The sequence below is a fragment of the Dendrobates tinctorius genome, unplaced genomic scaffold (assembly GCF_039654945.1).
Source record: "Dendrobates tinctorius isolate UK_male_01 unplaced genomic scaffold, ASM3965494v1 ptg000041l, whole genome shotgun sequence".
NCBI classification, from domain to species: domain Eukaryota; kingdom Metazoa; phylum Chordata; class Amphibia; order Anura; family Dendrobatidae; genus Dendrobates; species Dendrobates tinctorius.
Window position 1 is genome coordinate 4,553,486 of NW_027361709.1, and position 14,477 is coordinate 4,567,962.

Sequence of the window (14,477 nt, forward strand, 5' to 3'; positions counted from 1 at the left end):
CGGCTTGTTATCTCCTAAAGCAAAAATATGTTCTTCATAACATTAGCGGGTGCATGTGGACTTACCGTCACTTTGTGCTGACCAGTGAGGTTGGGAGATTCGCATAGAAGCTGCGTTTCGGAAACAGTCAGTGCACAGGGGGTGTCGCCAATTAAAACTGTGTAGTTTAGGCGGAAATTTCCAGGAACAGCTGGAAGGATATTCCGTCCCTACAGATATAAAACGATTATTCTCTAGGCTAGAGGTGACATAATAGAGAGTAAATCCATCACCTTCATCAAGGTTGCTCTCACCTTGATGATCAGAGGAGAGCTCGGCTTCAGCTCCAGGTTCCCAGAGGTGCTGAGGAGCTCAAATACCGGATCTGGGTAGTAAACGAAAGTCGTCGTGTTGACAATGAGCAGGGACTGGACGTTGTCCATGATGAATCCGATCTCATCTGGGCGATCGCCGTTCTCGGGTGGGGACCTCAATGGGCTCTCAATGGAAGGGGCTAAGCACACCATGGTGGTGTCATTGTAGACGGTGCAGTTCTAGAAGGAGAAGACAGAGGGACATAAGAAAACTAAATGTGGGATATCATGGCCTAGTGGGCACAGTCTGAGGGTCATCCACCCTTATCTCTAATGTCATGTACCACCACAGGAAAGATACATATTGACATTATTTTAAAAATTCCCCAAAAAGACGAGGAGATTCTTACATTCTCACGTTCCACATCACCGTATTTTGCTCGTATTTTTGGTTCTCTGATGGTGGCCAGGTTCACTCCGGTGACGGTGAGAGGCGTCCCACCACTGCAAGACAAAAGACAAGAATGAAAAAAAGCATACCGGCGAACTGGAGGACTACTGCCTGATAGCGGGGGGACATTACCTCATAGCAGCGGGACATTACCTGGAGGAATACTACCTGACAGCAGGGGGACATTACCAGGAGGACTACTAGAGGGGAGGGGGGGGGGGGGGGAGAGACATTACCTGCAGGAATACCACCTGATAGAGGGGGGGACATTACCTGGAGGAATGCTTCCTGATAGCGGGGGGGGGGGGGGGGGGGTCATTACCTGGAGGACTACTACCTGATAGCGGGGGGGACATTACCGCATAGCAACGGGACATTACCTGGCAGCAGGGGAACACTACCAGGATGACTACTTCCTGATAGCAGGGGCACATTACGTGGAAAACTAATATATGATAGCGGGGGGGACATTACCTCATAGCAGGGGAACATTACCTTTAGGACTACTTCCTGACAGGAGGAGAACACTACCTGGATGACTACTGCCTGATAGCAGGGAGACATTACCTGTAGGACTAACACCAGATGGCAGGGGGACATAACCTGGAGGACTAATACCTGATAGCAGGGGGACATTACCTGGAGGACAACTGCCTGATAGCACGGGGACATTACCTGTAGGACTAATACCTGATAGCAGGGGGACATTACCTGGAGGGCTAATACCTGATAGCAGGGGGACATTACCTGGAGGACTAATACCTGATAGCAGGGGGACATTACCTGGAGGACAACTGCCTGACAGCAGGGGGACATTACCTGTAGGACTAATACCTGATAGCAGGGGGACATAACCTGGAGGACTAATACCTGATAGCAGGGGGACATTACCTGGAGGACAACTGCCTGATAGCACAGGGACATTACCTGTAGGACTAATACCTCTATCAGGGGGACATTACCTGGAGGACTAATACCTGATAGTCCTCCAGGCAATGTCCCCCTGCTATCAGGTATTAGTCCTCCAGGTAATGTCCCCCTGATAGAGGTATTAGTCCTACAGGTAATGTCCCTGTGCTATCAGGCAGTTGTCCTCCAGGTAATGTCCCCCTGCTATCAGGTATTAGTCCTCCAGGTTATGTCCCCCTGCTATCAGGTATTAGTCCTACAGGTAATGTCCCCCTGCTGTCAGGCAGTTGTCCTCCAGGTAATGTCCCCCTGCTATCAGGTATTAGTCCTCCAGGTAATGTCCCCCTGCTAACACCTGATAGCGGGCGAAACGTTACTTGGGGGAACATTACCTGGAGGACTGCTACCTGATAATAGGAAACATTACCTGGAGAACCACTACCTGATAGCAAGGGGGACATTACCTGGAGGGCTACTACCTGATAGCAAGGGCTCATTACCTGGAGGACTACTACCAGATAGCAAGGGCTCATTACCTGGAGGATTAATACCTGATAGCGAGGAAATTTACCTGGAGGACTATTACCTGATAGCAGGAGAAATTACCTGGTGATACTCCACTCCGGCTCGATCTTCTGCACAGTAGGGTCCTCGGTGTAGTTGTACTTGACCGTCGGGTTGTGCAGCACCGCTCGGTTAATGTGAATCTGGATCTCTGCGCTCGTCGGGTTCTGCCCCTGAGGTGTTTTGCAGCGGATTTCCTTGGCTGTTCTCCTAGAGATGGAAGGAGGAGACATTCAGCCGCCATACACTCCACATGTGTTCACAAGGAAATGACAGCTTGGTCACTGATGAACAGTTCTTGATAAGACGGAGTAATGGTAATATATGACTTTAGGAAGGAAACCTCCAGCTAGTGCCAAACCGCAACCCCCAACATGCGCACCACTGCTCTCTTAATTTATTCCGACCAGGGATTTGAGGGCAGCCCATGGGAGCAGGAATGAGGGCAGCACAGCCTTTGCCACCCCTGTGGGCATCAGCATCGGCTACAGATGACTCCTTTTTCCTCGGCAGCAGATGTGTAATGTAGCAGTCAGAATATAAAAAGCTTTTGCTGCACTAGAACTCGCCGTCACCCTGCAAACAGCAGCTATTAGCGCTGATAACCAGCAATTACCACAGGAAAATATTTAAAGACCCGCTCTATTATCATTCGTAATCTAGAAATTATGCACTTCCTATGGCAGAGAGGCGCGGGCAGAGGGAGCGGCGGCGCGGGAGAAGAGCAGCCTGGGGCACACACTTAAACCCAAGTCTTCCAGTCACAATGCTCTCTTGACGATTGTCAATGGCTTTACAAAGCTCGGAGCATCCGCCAGTGGACGCGTGTCGCTCTACGGCTCGCTGTGCTCAACGCTGATACACACTGCGTACAATACGACACGGCTGAAAGCTGCTGGGATCAAGGAGACTCGGAGAAACGGCAGGAGGAGACTCTCAGTGGATAACATCGGAGGCAGCACAAATCTCCTGATACATTTTACATATATTGATACAAATTATCAACCACAGAGGAACATGGAGACTGGATACACTGGAGCAAACCCTCAGCTACGGGGACAAAATGGAGGGGTAAATGCTATCACCCTTATCCATGGTTGGCGCTGTGTCTATTCTCATACTTCCACCAACATTTACACACATACCAGGAAAAGGCGCAGGGTCGTCCTCCGATGTCCACAGACACATTACTGCCAGCGTTCAGGTTACTTCCCTCTATGGTTATCCACGTGCCACCGGACAATGGGCCACGGGCTGGGGACACTCGGTAAAAATGTGGACTCTAAAATGCGATTCATATAGTAAAGCTATTACACATCACGTAATGTTCAAAACACTAACACACAGGAGAGTCTGAGACCACCAGCAGAATGGTGAGTGCAGCTCTGGGGTATAATACAGGATGCAACTCAGGATCAGTAATGTAACGTATGTACACAGTGACTGCACCAGCAGAATAGTGAGTGCAACTCTGGGGTATAATACAGGATGTAACTCAGGATCAGTGATGTAATGTATGTACATAGTGACTGCACCAGCAGAATAGTGAGTGCAGCTCTGGGGTATAATACAGGATGTAACTCAGGATCAGTAATGTATGTACACAGTGACTGCACCAGCAGAATAGTGAGTGCAACTCTGTGGTATAATACAGGATGTAACTCAGGATCAGTGATGTAATGTATGTACACAGTGACTGCACCAGCAGAATAGTAAGTGCAGCTCTGGGGTATAATACAGGATGTAACTCAGGATCAGTAATGTAATGTATGTACACAGTGACTGCACCAGCAGAATAGTGAGTGCAGCTCTGGGGTATAATACAGGATGTAACTCAGGATCAGTAATGTAATGTATGTACACAGTGACTGCACCAACAGAATAGTGAGTGCAGCTCTGGGGTATAATACATGATATAACAGTAATGAAATGGATGTATGCAGTGATTTAACTTAAATAGGTTAATTATTTTGGTGAAATGTTGTTTAAAGGTACAACAACATTAAATTATTGGATGGCACTCAGCATTCAGGGGTCTGGGTGCAGGTGGGCACTTACCACAAATGTGAAGGATCTAGGTGCAGTGGTCATGTACTCCTTAGAGCAGTCCCTTATGCAGACCTCTACAGTGACATCGCGAGGCGGCATTATTTTGGCTTCTCCAATCTCACAAACAATCCTATAAGTAGAAGACATAACTGCAGGTGTCAATGCAATCTATTGTACTCTGTTATCAGTTTGTTAAGTCTAGGATGCTAGTAACAGAGCCTGATATAATGTGGAAATGTCGACACTACATACAGGGGTCAGGTATACGGTCATATCAATTCAGGCAAAAACGTAAATTTTTTGGGTGATAGTAAGAGGACTTACTGCTCAGCGCTGATGTATTCGCTTTCTAAGGGGACACACATTACTTGTCCGACCCGAACACCAAAGCGGATGTCCTCAAATCTGAGGCCCAGGTTCTCTCCGGTGATGGTCAGCCGAGTACCTCCTTGTCTTGGTCCAGTCTCCGGAGACAGCTGGAAAATAGATCAGATACTTTTTATGATACCAGTGGGCCTACAATGTAACTCAGATATTAGATTTCACAATGAAAACGTGTCGGACTATAAGAATTTCTGAATTATTGGATGATGGGAATCTCAGTTTTTGATACTTTTGATGATATTAATAGGTTTTGACCTTTATCTTTTCATATTCAGACAATTTCGAGGCAGAACCACTACCATCAGCATTTTCAGGGTACTGTTGGATGGCACAACCTACTGGCAGCAGTCAAGATACCTGCCCCTACCATGGCGCTAATTAATGTAAGTGATTTCCCCAGGTGCCGCTGACAAGTTTTCTATTCTGAACCAGAGATGGGAAGTGACAGAGCGTCCCGGATTATTGTGCTTACGAGCGAGCGGCCTTTGTTACTGCCGCAGAGGCGGCTATGAAGTAGTCATGGTCCCGCTGTGCGGACCTTTCTTACCTCGAGCTTCTGTGTTTGCTACGTTAATGTACGCAGGCGGGGGGCTCTTTGTAAAACTACACACATCCCTGTTGAGTTTGAACAGCAAAGTGAAATGGAGTCGTTAAGCCCGAGAACGGCAAAATGTGCCAACCACCAGAACAGGAGATGGGGGATAGGCAGGCTGATAGATGCAAAAAACAAAAATGACCAACATTTCCTAACAGAATCAAACTGCAACTCGTAGGCTTTTGACCCATACCGGTAAATTTGAAGGTCAGGGTCTCATCAAAACAAAGATGTCCTTGTCATGGCTGGTGGGCCCACACGAATAGTCTATATGGCAGTAGTAAGGTTTAAACTTCACATCTTCACCATGTGCCACATTCTCAGAGCCACTGAGTTTTTGGTAGATAGCTATTCCCTTTTTCTCGATTTCTCATACGGGGCACAAAACCGCGGCACAGTACAAGGACACAATGTCATCACTTCTATCACCGATAGCGCGGCAGCATATGGTGACTTAAAGGGCCATTAACATGCTACAGACCTAGAGAACAGCACCCACAGAGAAAGCGCAGGGCCACCATCTGAACAGTAAAAATCCTGCTGCAAAAATGGGCCCGGGAGTGGTTCCGACATCCGCGACCTGTACACAACTTCCCCCCGGATAATGAACGAAGCCGCTTTACAGTAGAATGTGCTCTATTGTTCCCGGTTTTCATCTATGGAAGCTGTGACATACAAACAGCAGACCTTCGTCCTCTGCGAGTGTCTCGTTGTTGGGGGATCTTCGGCGGTCTGATGAGACACATTTAGAACGATTATTTCCAATAAGGCGGACAGGTGCGGTGTGACAAAGGCAGCATTATGACTGATGAGCGGAGGGGAGGTGGCCCGGCAACTCCAATAACAAGCTAATTACGGGCAATTTCACACCAGATTTTGCCTGCCTCCAGAGCGGCCCATCACTCGTCACACACCTGCGGGCACTAAATGGAATTAATGTCTCCCTGCGCCGGCTGCACAATCTCATTCTGTGGAATTATGGCTCTCGTTACCGATTTGCCGTTGGGAGCGGGAAGGAGGACGGGGCGATTTATGAGCGGCCATCTTTAATTACGTTCACTTTAGCCTTTATTTTTAAAATTTTTGCAGAGTTCATTGTCCATAGGTGGAAAACCATCCCAGAGTGTTGATTACAGGGAGACGCCAAGCTGCTGCATATATTATATGTACAGTACAGACCAAAAGTTTGGACACACCTTCTCATTCAAAGAGTTTTCTTTATCTCTTTACTTAGCTGCTTTTTTCTTGCCATAATACAAATTCTAACAGTCTATTCAGTAGGACTATCAGCTGTGTATCCACCAGACTTCTGCACAACACAACTGATGGTCCCAACCCCATTTATAAGGCAAGAAATCCCACTTATTAAACATGACAGGGCACACCTGTGAAGAGAAAACCATTTCCAGTGACTACCTCTTGAAGCTCATCAAGAGAATGCCAAGAGTGTGCAAAGCAGTAATCAAAGCAAAAGGTGGCTACTTTGAAGAACCTAGAATATAAGACATATTTTCAGTTGTTTCACACTTTTTTGTTAATTATATAATTCCACATGTGTTAATTCATAGTTTTGATGCCTTCAGAGTAAATCTACAATTTTCATAGTCATGAAAATAAAGAAAACTCTTTGAATGAGAAGGTGTGTCCAAATTTTTGGTCTGTACTGTATGTATATATATATATATATATGTTTTTGGATGCTGGAGGAGCAGCAGCTCTGGAGCAGACTCGAGCACTTCGGCTGCCAGAGGAACAGCAGCTCTGGAGCAGGCAGGAGCGCTGAAAATTTCCTTCATCTCCATCAAAAAATCCAGGAAATTAAATTTATTTTTCAAAAAATAAACCATATAGAAATTTAAGCAGAGAGCAGACTTCCATCAGCAAATCCAGAATATCAGAGTTATTTTTCTTATATATTGCATCTGGGCAAGGACATAAAAAACCCTTAAGAATGACAGTGATGTGAATTATTGAGTCACATCATTTTCATACACAGTTGTCAACTCTCTCAGGATTTCACAAAACTCTGGTGCAAAAAAAAAAAAAAAAAAGGGTGGAGTTTATGTAATATCTGTTCACAAGTGTGCGTTCTCGCGTGCGTCGGGAGCAATCCTGGGGGGACGGGACTTAAATTTCCTGATAAATGTTGACAACTATGTTAAAAGGGTTCCTCCCTCCAACATGATTGATAGAAGTGACTTCCGCCAAGCAACTTTTCCCTCTCTCCTGTTGACATGAGACGGATATGGCTTCCATACCCGGAGGCAGAGCACTGACTGTGGATACATTACCAGGATCCGTTCATGCGCACAAGAAAAGAAACGGCACAGAAAACAGAGCCGAATATGACAACGATCCACGTTCAATGCATCAGGTTCCAGAAAAAAAAAAAAAAAAAAATTGGTCCGGAATGTTAATATGGGTCATGTTTTTCTACAGCACATGCGCTATGTTTTTACTAGAGGGGTTGCAGCGGCTGGGAAGGGCTGTGTGATTTCCCGTGGGTTCGCGTCATTCTGCCTGGCTCATCTGACCATTTTACTGCACAAATCAGCAAGTACAAGCAGCACGTAACTGAATCTATGTGACTGTTTACCTGCTCCGGGCAAAAATCTGAACAGATTCTTTTCCCAAGCAAGTGAACGGGGTTAGAAAACCAAGTTATACACACCATGCATCCTCCGGTCAGACACTTCTGATTTCAGGGAATACCAGCCGCCAGATTAGCCTAAATAAATGCTGCCATTCCTTGTACGACTCCGCAGTGCATCATACTGTGCATCCACAGCCGACAGCTATAGCCTTATTAATCTTTGTTCTGGCCCTTTAAGAAGTGACACTGCTTGTACAGAAGAGAATCTCACTCAGTAAAAAGCTCCTGCAGTAAGTAGACACCGGATTATCATACTCCGTGGTCCCCAGTTGCAGATACAAGCCGCAAGGCCCCATTCTTCTGAGGTGAACACACGTTAAGACCTGGCTCAGCCGCACCTGCCACCTGTAATGCAGCCAGAGGCATAGCTAGGGTTTTGGTTCGGGGGAAGGGGGCGCGCGAAACTTCTGAGTGGGACCATAACCAGGTATCCTTGATTAAAGCTGGGTGATGCACCCTAATAGTGGAGGAGAACCTCAGCAGATGACCACGCTGTTGCTGCAAATAATTTCTATATAAAAATCAATATTGATATTACCGCCATATGGTCAGTGGTAGATACCAGTCCTGTGGAACATAGAGATTACAGCACAGTTATAGATGGTGACTTACAGAGGATGTTTTCTCTGATGAAATCGTTCACTTTTCACATCTTTTCGATCAGGCCCAGACCGACATGACAACTTCTTCCAGTTAGGACTCGGCTACAGAGAACACCACAAAGACACATTTCACATCTCATATTTTCAGCACTGTCACCAATGGGACTATTCCCAACCTGCACAAACTGCTCATCCTGCTGATACCTCATTACTAGGCCACTGTTGCCATATGTGTCCCTATTACTGCACCAACTTTGTGGTAGTATGTGCCCTCTAAATTCTAAAGCAACCCTCTAGAATATAGTAATGCCGGGTGCAAATGCCCTAGAAAACAGTGCCCACATTCTCCCACCTAAAAAGTAATAATGCCCTCTGTGTGACTCTGACTGTCACAATAACCTGAGTTCCCCTATAACAATCCATGACAACTTTATATTTAATAATGTCCCGAGTCTCCCCCCTGTACAGCTCCCCTATACACAGTATGATGCTCTCTTATGCACAGTCTAATGCCCCTTCACTGTACAGTATATATACTGACCCCTTACTATCCCCCAAACTGTTTTATACCTCCAACACTGTAATCTCTACACTGTATGATGGCCCCTAGATAGCCTCCATATAGTATAATGCACCAGAAAATCCTCAATATAGTATAATGCACTCCCATAGGCAGACTATTTTAGAATGCACTCCCATAGGCAGAGTCTATAGTATAATGCACCCCATAGGCAGCCTCTGTAGTATAATGCAGCCCCTAATATAATGCACTCCTAAAGGCAGCCTCTACAGTATAATGCAGACCCTAATATAATGCAAACCCATAGGCAGCCTCTATAGAATAATGCAGCCCTTAAAATAATGCACCCCCTTAGGCCTCTATAGTATAATGCAGCCCCTAATATAACGCACCCCCATACGCAGTCTCTATAGAATAATGCAGCCACTAATATAATGCACCCCCATTCACAGCCTCTATAGAATAATGCAGCCGCTAATATAATGCACCCCCTATAGAATAATGCAGCCGCTAATATAATGCACCCCCATAGGCAGCCTCTATAGAATAATGCAGCTGCTAATAATGTGCCCCCTTAGGCCTCTATAGTATAATGCATTCCCTAATATAATGCACCCCCATACGAATCCTCCACAAAATAATGCAGCCGCTAATATAATGCACCCCCATAGGCAGCCTCTATAGAGTAATGCAGCCCCTAATATAATGCACCACCTTAGGCCTCTATAGTATAATGCAGCCCCATAAAAAAATAAATACAATACTCACCTCTCTTCCTCCTTGTTGTTTCCGCGCTGCTCTGAGCGTCCGCACATCTCCGGACCGCAGGCGCCAAGTTGTGATGTCATCCCGATCCCCTGGCAGTGTCGGTGAAGTCAGACGCTGAGAGGGGGATGATGGGAGAGGGAGCGCAACACTCCTCTCATCAATGCAGGCAGCTGTATCGGCATCCAGCCAATACAGTTGATCTTGCGATCATGGGCGGGCCCCCCCCCCACCTGCTCAACCCCCCCCACCTGCTCAAGGCCCCATAGCAGCCGGGTGGCAGAGCAGAGAGATCGATTCTCCCTGCTCTGCCGCAGAATGTAACAGTATTTGTGTGCTGTGCTTGCTGATACAGTTATAGTAGCGTAGCTTCGGTTGGGCCCCCTCAGAGTGCAGGGCCCGGGGCCACCGCCCCCTCTGACCCCCCTCCCCAGTAGCTACGCTACTGTCTGCAGCCATATTCTTGTGCAGAGCGTCATGCCGCCTCCCCCATCCTCCTTCCCGCTTCTCCCTTAATTGGTTTCACTGGGGAACTTTTAAATAAAACAACAAACATCTCGTCTGAAATGAAAAAAAAAAACAAAAAAAAAACGACGACTTCAGCGTCAGCTATGCAGAAGCGCGAGGTGAAGGCAGAGGATCACAGGAAGGAGGCAGCCATTGATCTCATCCGTGTGAGGCAAAACTAGATATCTTTGCTCGGGGTCTCATCTTATTCCCATCTGATTCATCTCTTAGAAATATTACAGAAGAGCCAAGGCTGCCCGGGTCAGCAATTCCCACATGTGCCCATTATAGGGACCGGATTAGAATAAACTCAATTTATCAGCTCTGACCACACACACATAAAGGAGAGGAGCTGAAATCGAATCAGAGAAGAGCCACCAAGCAAACATGGAGAACGGGGCGAGAAATTATTATTAACGTCCTTGTACAAAACCAACGCCCCCTACTAACATATACTATACATACTCCATATACACACATTAGTGCAGATATCTATACAGCATAGGCAGCAGTATTATAGTAGTTATATTCTTGTACATAGGGGGAAGTATTATAGTAGTTATATTCTTGTACATTGGGGCAGTATTATAGTAGTTATATTCTTGTACATAGGGGGCAGTATTATAGAAGTTATATTCTTGTACAAAGGAGCAGTATTATAGTAGTTATATTCTTATACGTCGGGCAGTATTAGTTATATTCTTATACATCGGGCAGAATTATAGTAGTTATATTCATGTACATAGGTGGCAGTATTATAGTAGTTATATTCTTGTACATTGGGGCAGTATTATAGTAGTTATATTCTTGTACATAGGGGGCGGTATTATAGTAGGTATATTCTTGTACAAAGGAGCAGTATTATAGTAGTTATATTCTTATACATCGGGCAGTATTATAGTAGTTATATTCTTATACATCGGGCAGAATTATAGTAGTTATATTCATGTACATAGGTGGCAGTATTATAATAGTTATATTCTTGTACATAGGAGCAGTATTATAGTAGTTATATTCCTGTTCATAGGAGCAGTATTATAGTAGTTATATTCTTGTACATAGAGAGCAGTATTATAGTAGTTATATTCTGGTACAAAGGGGCAGAATTATAGTAGTTATATTCTTGTACATAGGGGCAGTATTATAGTAGTTATATTCTTGTACATAGGGGCAGTATTATAGTAGTTATATTCTTGTATATAGGGGCAGTATTATAGTAGTTAAATTCTTGTACAGAGGGGCAGTATTATAGTAGTTATTTTCTTGTACATAGGAACAGTATTATAGTAGTTATATTCTTGTACATAGGGGCAGTATTATAGTAGTTATATTCTTGTATATAGGGGCAGTATTATATTAAATTCTTGTACAAAGGGGCAGTATTATAGTAGTTATTTTCTTGTACATAGGAGCAGTATTATAGTAGTTATATTCTTATACATCGGGCGTAATTATAGTAGTTATATTCATGTACATAGGTGGCAGTATTATAGTAGTTATATTCTTGTACATAGGGAGCAGTATTATAGTAGTTATATTCATGTACATAGGGGGCAATATTATAGTAGTTATAATCTTGTACATAGGGGCAGGATTATGTAGTTACAGTTGGTACGGAAAGTATTCATACACCTTTAAATTTTTCAGTTTCATTACATACATTTGGTAAATTCACAAAGTATTCATACCCCTTTAAATTTTTCACTGTTTCATTACATACATTTAGTAAATTCAAAGTTTTTTTTTTTTTCTCATTAATGTACTCTCTGCACCCCATCTTGACTGAAAAAAAACAGAAATAGACATTTTTGCAAATTTATTAAAAAATTAGCTTAGTTACTCACCGATAACTGTGTTTCTTCGAACCCATGACAGCACCACGGAGAGAGGGGGTCCGCCCATCAAGGACGGGAACCTACAGATAAAAAGGCGGCACCTCTCCTCCGCCCCAGTTGGTTACAAAGCATCAGAGGGTCTCCCAGTTAGTTAACAACAAAAGTATATACATAACATTATAATGTTGCATATTATGGAGAAGCACTGTGTCTAACAAAAACACTCTACGCACATAAAACCGTGCTCACCGCACACGTGAAGGGGGGGAATAAGCGGGTGCTGTCATGGGTTCCGAGAAACACAGTTATCGGTGAGTAACTAAGCTATTCTCCCTCACCCATGACAGCACCACGGAGAGAATTTCAGAGATTGGTAGCTTAGGGAGGGACCACCGCCTGAAGGACCCTTCTCCCGAAGGTCAGGTCAGACGTAGAGGCTAGATCTAAACGATAGTGTCTAAAAAAGGTAGAAGGTGTTGACCAGGTAGCCGCCTTACAGATCTGTTCTATCAATACCTCTGATCTTTCTGCCCATGAGGTCGCCATTGCCCTTGTAGAGTGAGCTTTTAAACCCTCCGGAATGGTATTCCCACTGGATGAATACGCCAGGGCAATCGCATCCCTTATCCACCTTGCTAGGGTACTCTTGGATGCCTGGAGTCCCTTCCGAGGTCCCTGGAAACACACAAAGAGAGACCCTTCCTTCCTACATCCCTGGTGGCCTCTAAGTATTGAACTAGGCACCTCTTCACATCTAGGGTGTGAAATCTCTCCTCTCCCCTATTCCTAGGATTTTGTCAGAAGGAAGGAAGGACTACTTCTTGGGACCTATGGAAGAGTGTCGCTACCTTAGGTAGATATGCCGGGTCAGGTTTCAATATGACTCTATCGTCTAGAATTTTAGTGAACGAAGGTATCGCTGACAGAGCCTGAATATCGCTCACTCTGCGAGCGGATGTTAGGGCCACTAGAAGTACAGTCTTTAATGATAGGGTTTTTAGGGGGTGCTGACTGGATAGGCTCGAATGGGGGCCCTGTTAGTGCAGACAATACTAGGTTTAGATCCCATGACGGTAATTTCTGAGTGATTGTTGGTCTAGACCTAGCTGCAGCCCTAATAAACCGTGCTACCCAGGGGTTGCCTGACACATCCTGGTTATACAGGGCACCTAGGGCTGCTAACTGTACCTTCAATTTATTAGTCGCTAGCCCGTTCTAACCCCTTTTGCAGAAATTCGAGAATTTTGTCAATTTGGACTCCATCCTGAACCTTTGCCCCGGAGCTGGACAGAAATTTCCTCCAAGTTCTCCCATAGGCTCTCGTTGTGATCGGTTTCCTACTCTTTTGTAGCGTGGAAACAAGGTTTTCAGAGAACCCCCTCAGCAGTGCCCTTTCAAATTCCATGCTGTTAAATGGAGGTTCACTGCCCGAGGGTGTAACACGGGACCTTGGGACAGAAAGTCCAGGAGATCTGGTAGGACCCAAGGGTCGGTTATTGACAGTATTCTCAGCCAGGAGAACCAGGTTCTTTTTGGCCAAAAGGGGGCTATTAGTATCATTCTTGCCCTGTCTTCTCTGACTTTCCTTATGACTGCCCGGATGAGAATGGGCGGCGGAAAGGCATACATTAGGCCCTGTGTCCACGGAAGCATAAACGCATCCAGGGTCCGGGGATTTCCCCTGGGGTTTAGGGAACAGAATGCTTCTACTTATTTGTTTTTGTGGTCGGCAAACAGATCCATGTCCGGGGTTCCCCACATTTTTACAATCTGCCGAAAAATGGACTGTTTTAGAACCCATTCTCCCTGGTGTAACTGGGTGCGACTCAAAGTCTGCTCTCTGGTTTTCTGTTCCCCGTACGTGTAGTGCAGAGAGGGATAGTAGGTTCTTCTCGCCTAGGCTGAAGATTTCGGAGGATGTGTTCATTAGTGTTCGGGACCTGGTTCCCCCCTGATGATTTATGTAGGCCACCGTCACCCAATTGTCTGAAAATATGCGGACATGATGACCCCGTAGCACCGGTAGGAAGTGTGTTAGGGCATAGCCTACTGCCAATAGTTCTTTTTGGTTCGAGGAGGCTTCTAGTTCCTGACCTCCCCATTCCCCCTGAGCCACCCTGTTGCTTATATGTGCTCCCCATCCCTTGGGACTGGCATCCGTGGTAATTATGTGTGTGATTTTTATTACCCAGGGAATCCCTTTGGATAGGTTGTCTCTGCTTCTCCACCAAGCTAGGGAATGAATAGTTCTGGAGTCTAGTGTGACGTGACCTTCCAAGTGACCTCGTAATGCTAACTGGTTGGCTAATACATCCCATTGGAGATCTCTCGTATGTAGCCGAGCCCACTG

General features: G+C 45.4%; 1 protein-coding gene across 4 annotated transcripts in view; it reads right to left on the reverse strand.

Annotated features, from left to right (window-relative positions):
• PLXNA1 (plexin A1) overlaps positions 1-14,477 on the reverse strand; it is a 347,787-nt gene that overhangs the window by 58,706 nt on the left and 274,604 nt on the right. For all 4 annotated transcript variants that reach the window (XM_073575031.1, XM_073575035.1, XM_073575032.1 and 1 more), the window contains exons 13-19: positions 4,591-4,742; positions 4,276-4,396; positions 3,363-3,499; positions 2,260-2,427; positions 704-797; positions 294-533; positions 66-209 (exon numbers count right to left, since the gene is read on the reverse strand). In XM_073575031.1, the coding sequence (XP_073431132.1) occupies positions 66-209; positions 294-533; positions 704-797; positions 2,260-2,427; positions 3,363-3,499; positions 4,276-4,396; positions 4,591-4,742 (1,056 nt within the window). The remainder of the gene's footprint in view (positions 1-65; positions 210-293; positions 534-703; positions 798-2,259; positions 2,428-3,362; positions 3,500-4,275; positions 4,397-4,590; positions 4,743-14,477) is intronic.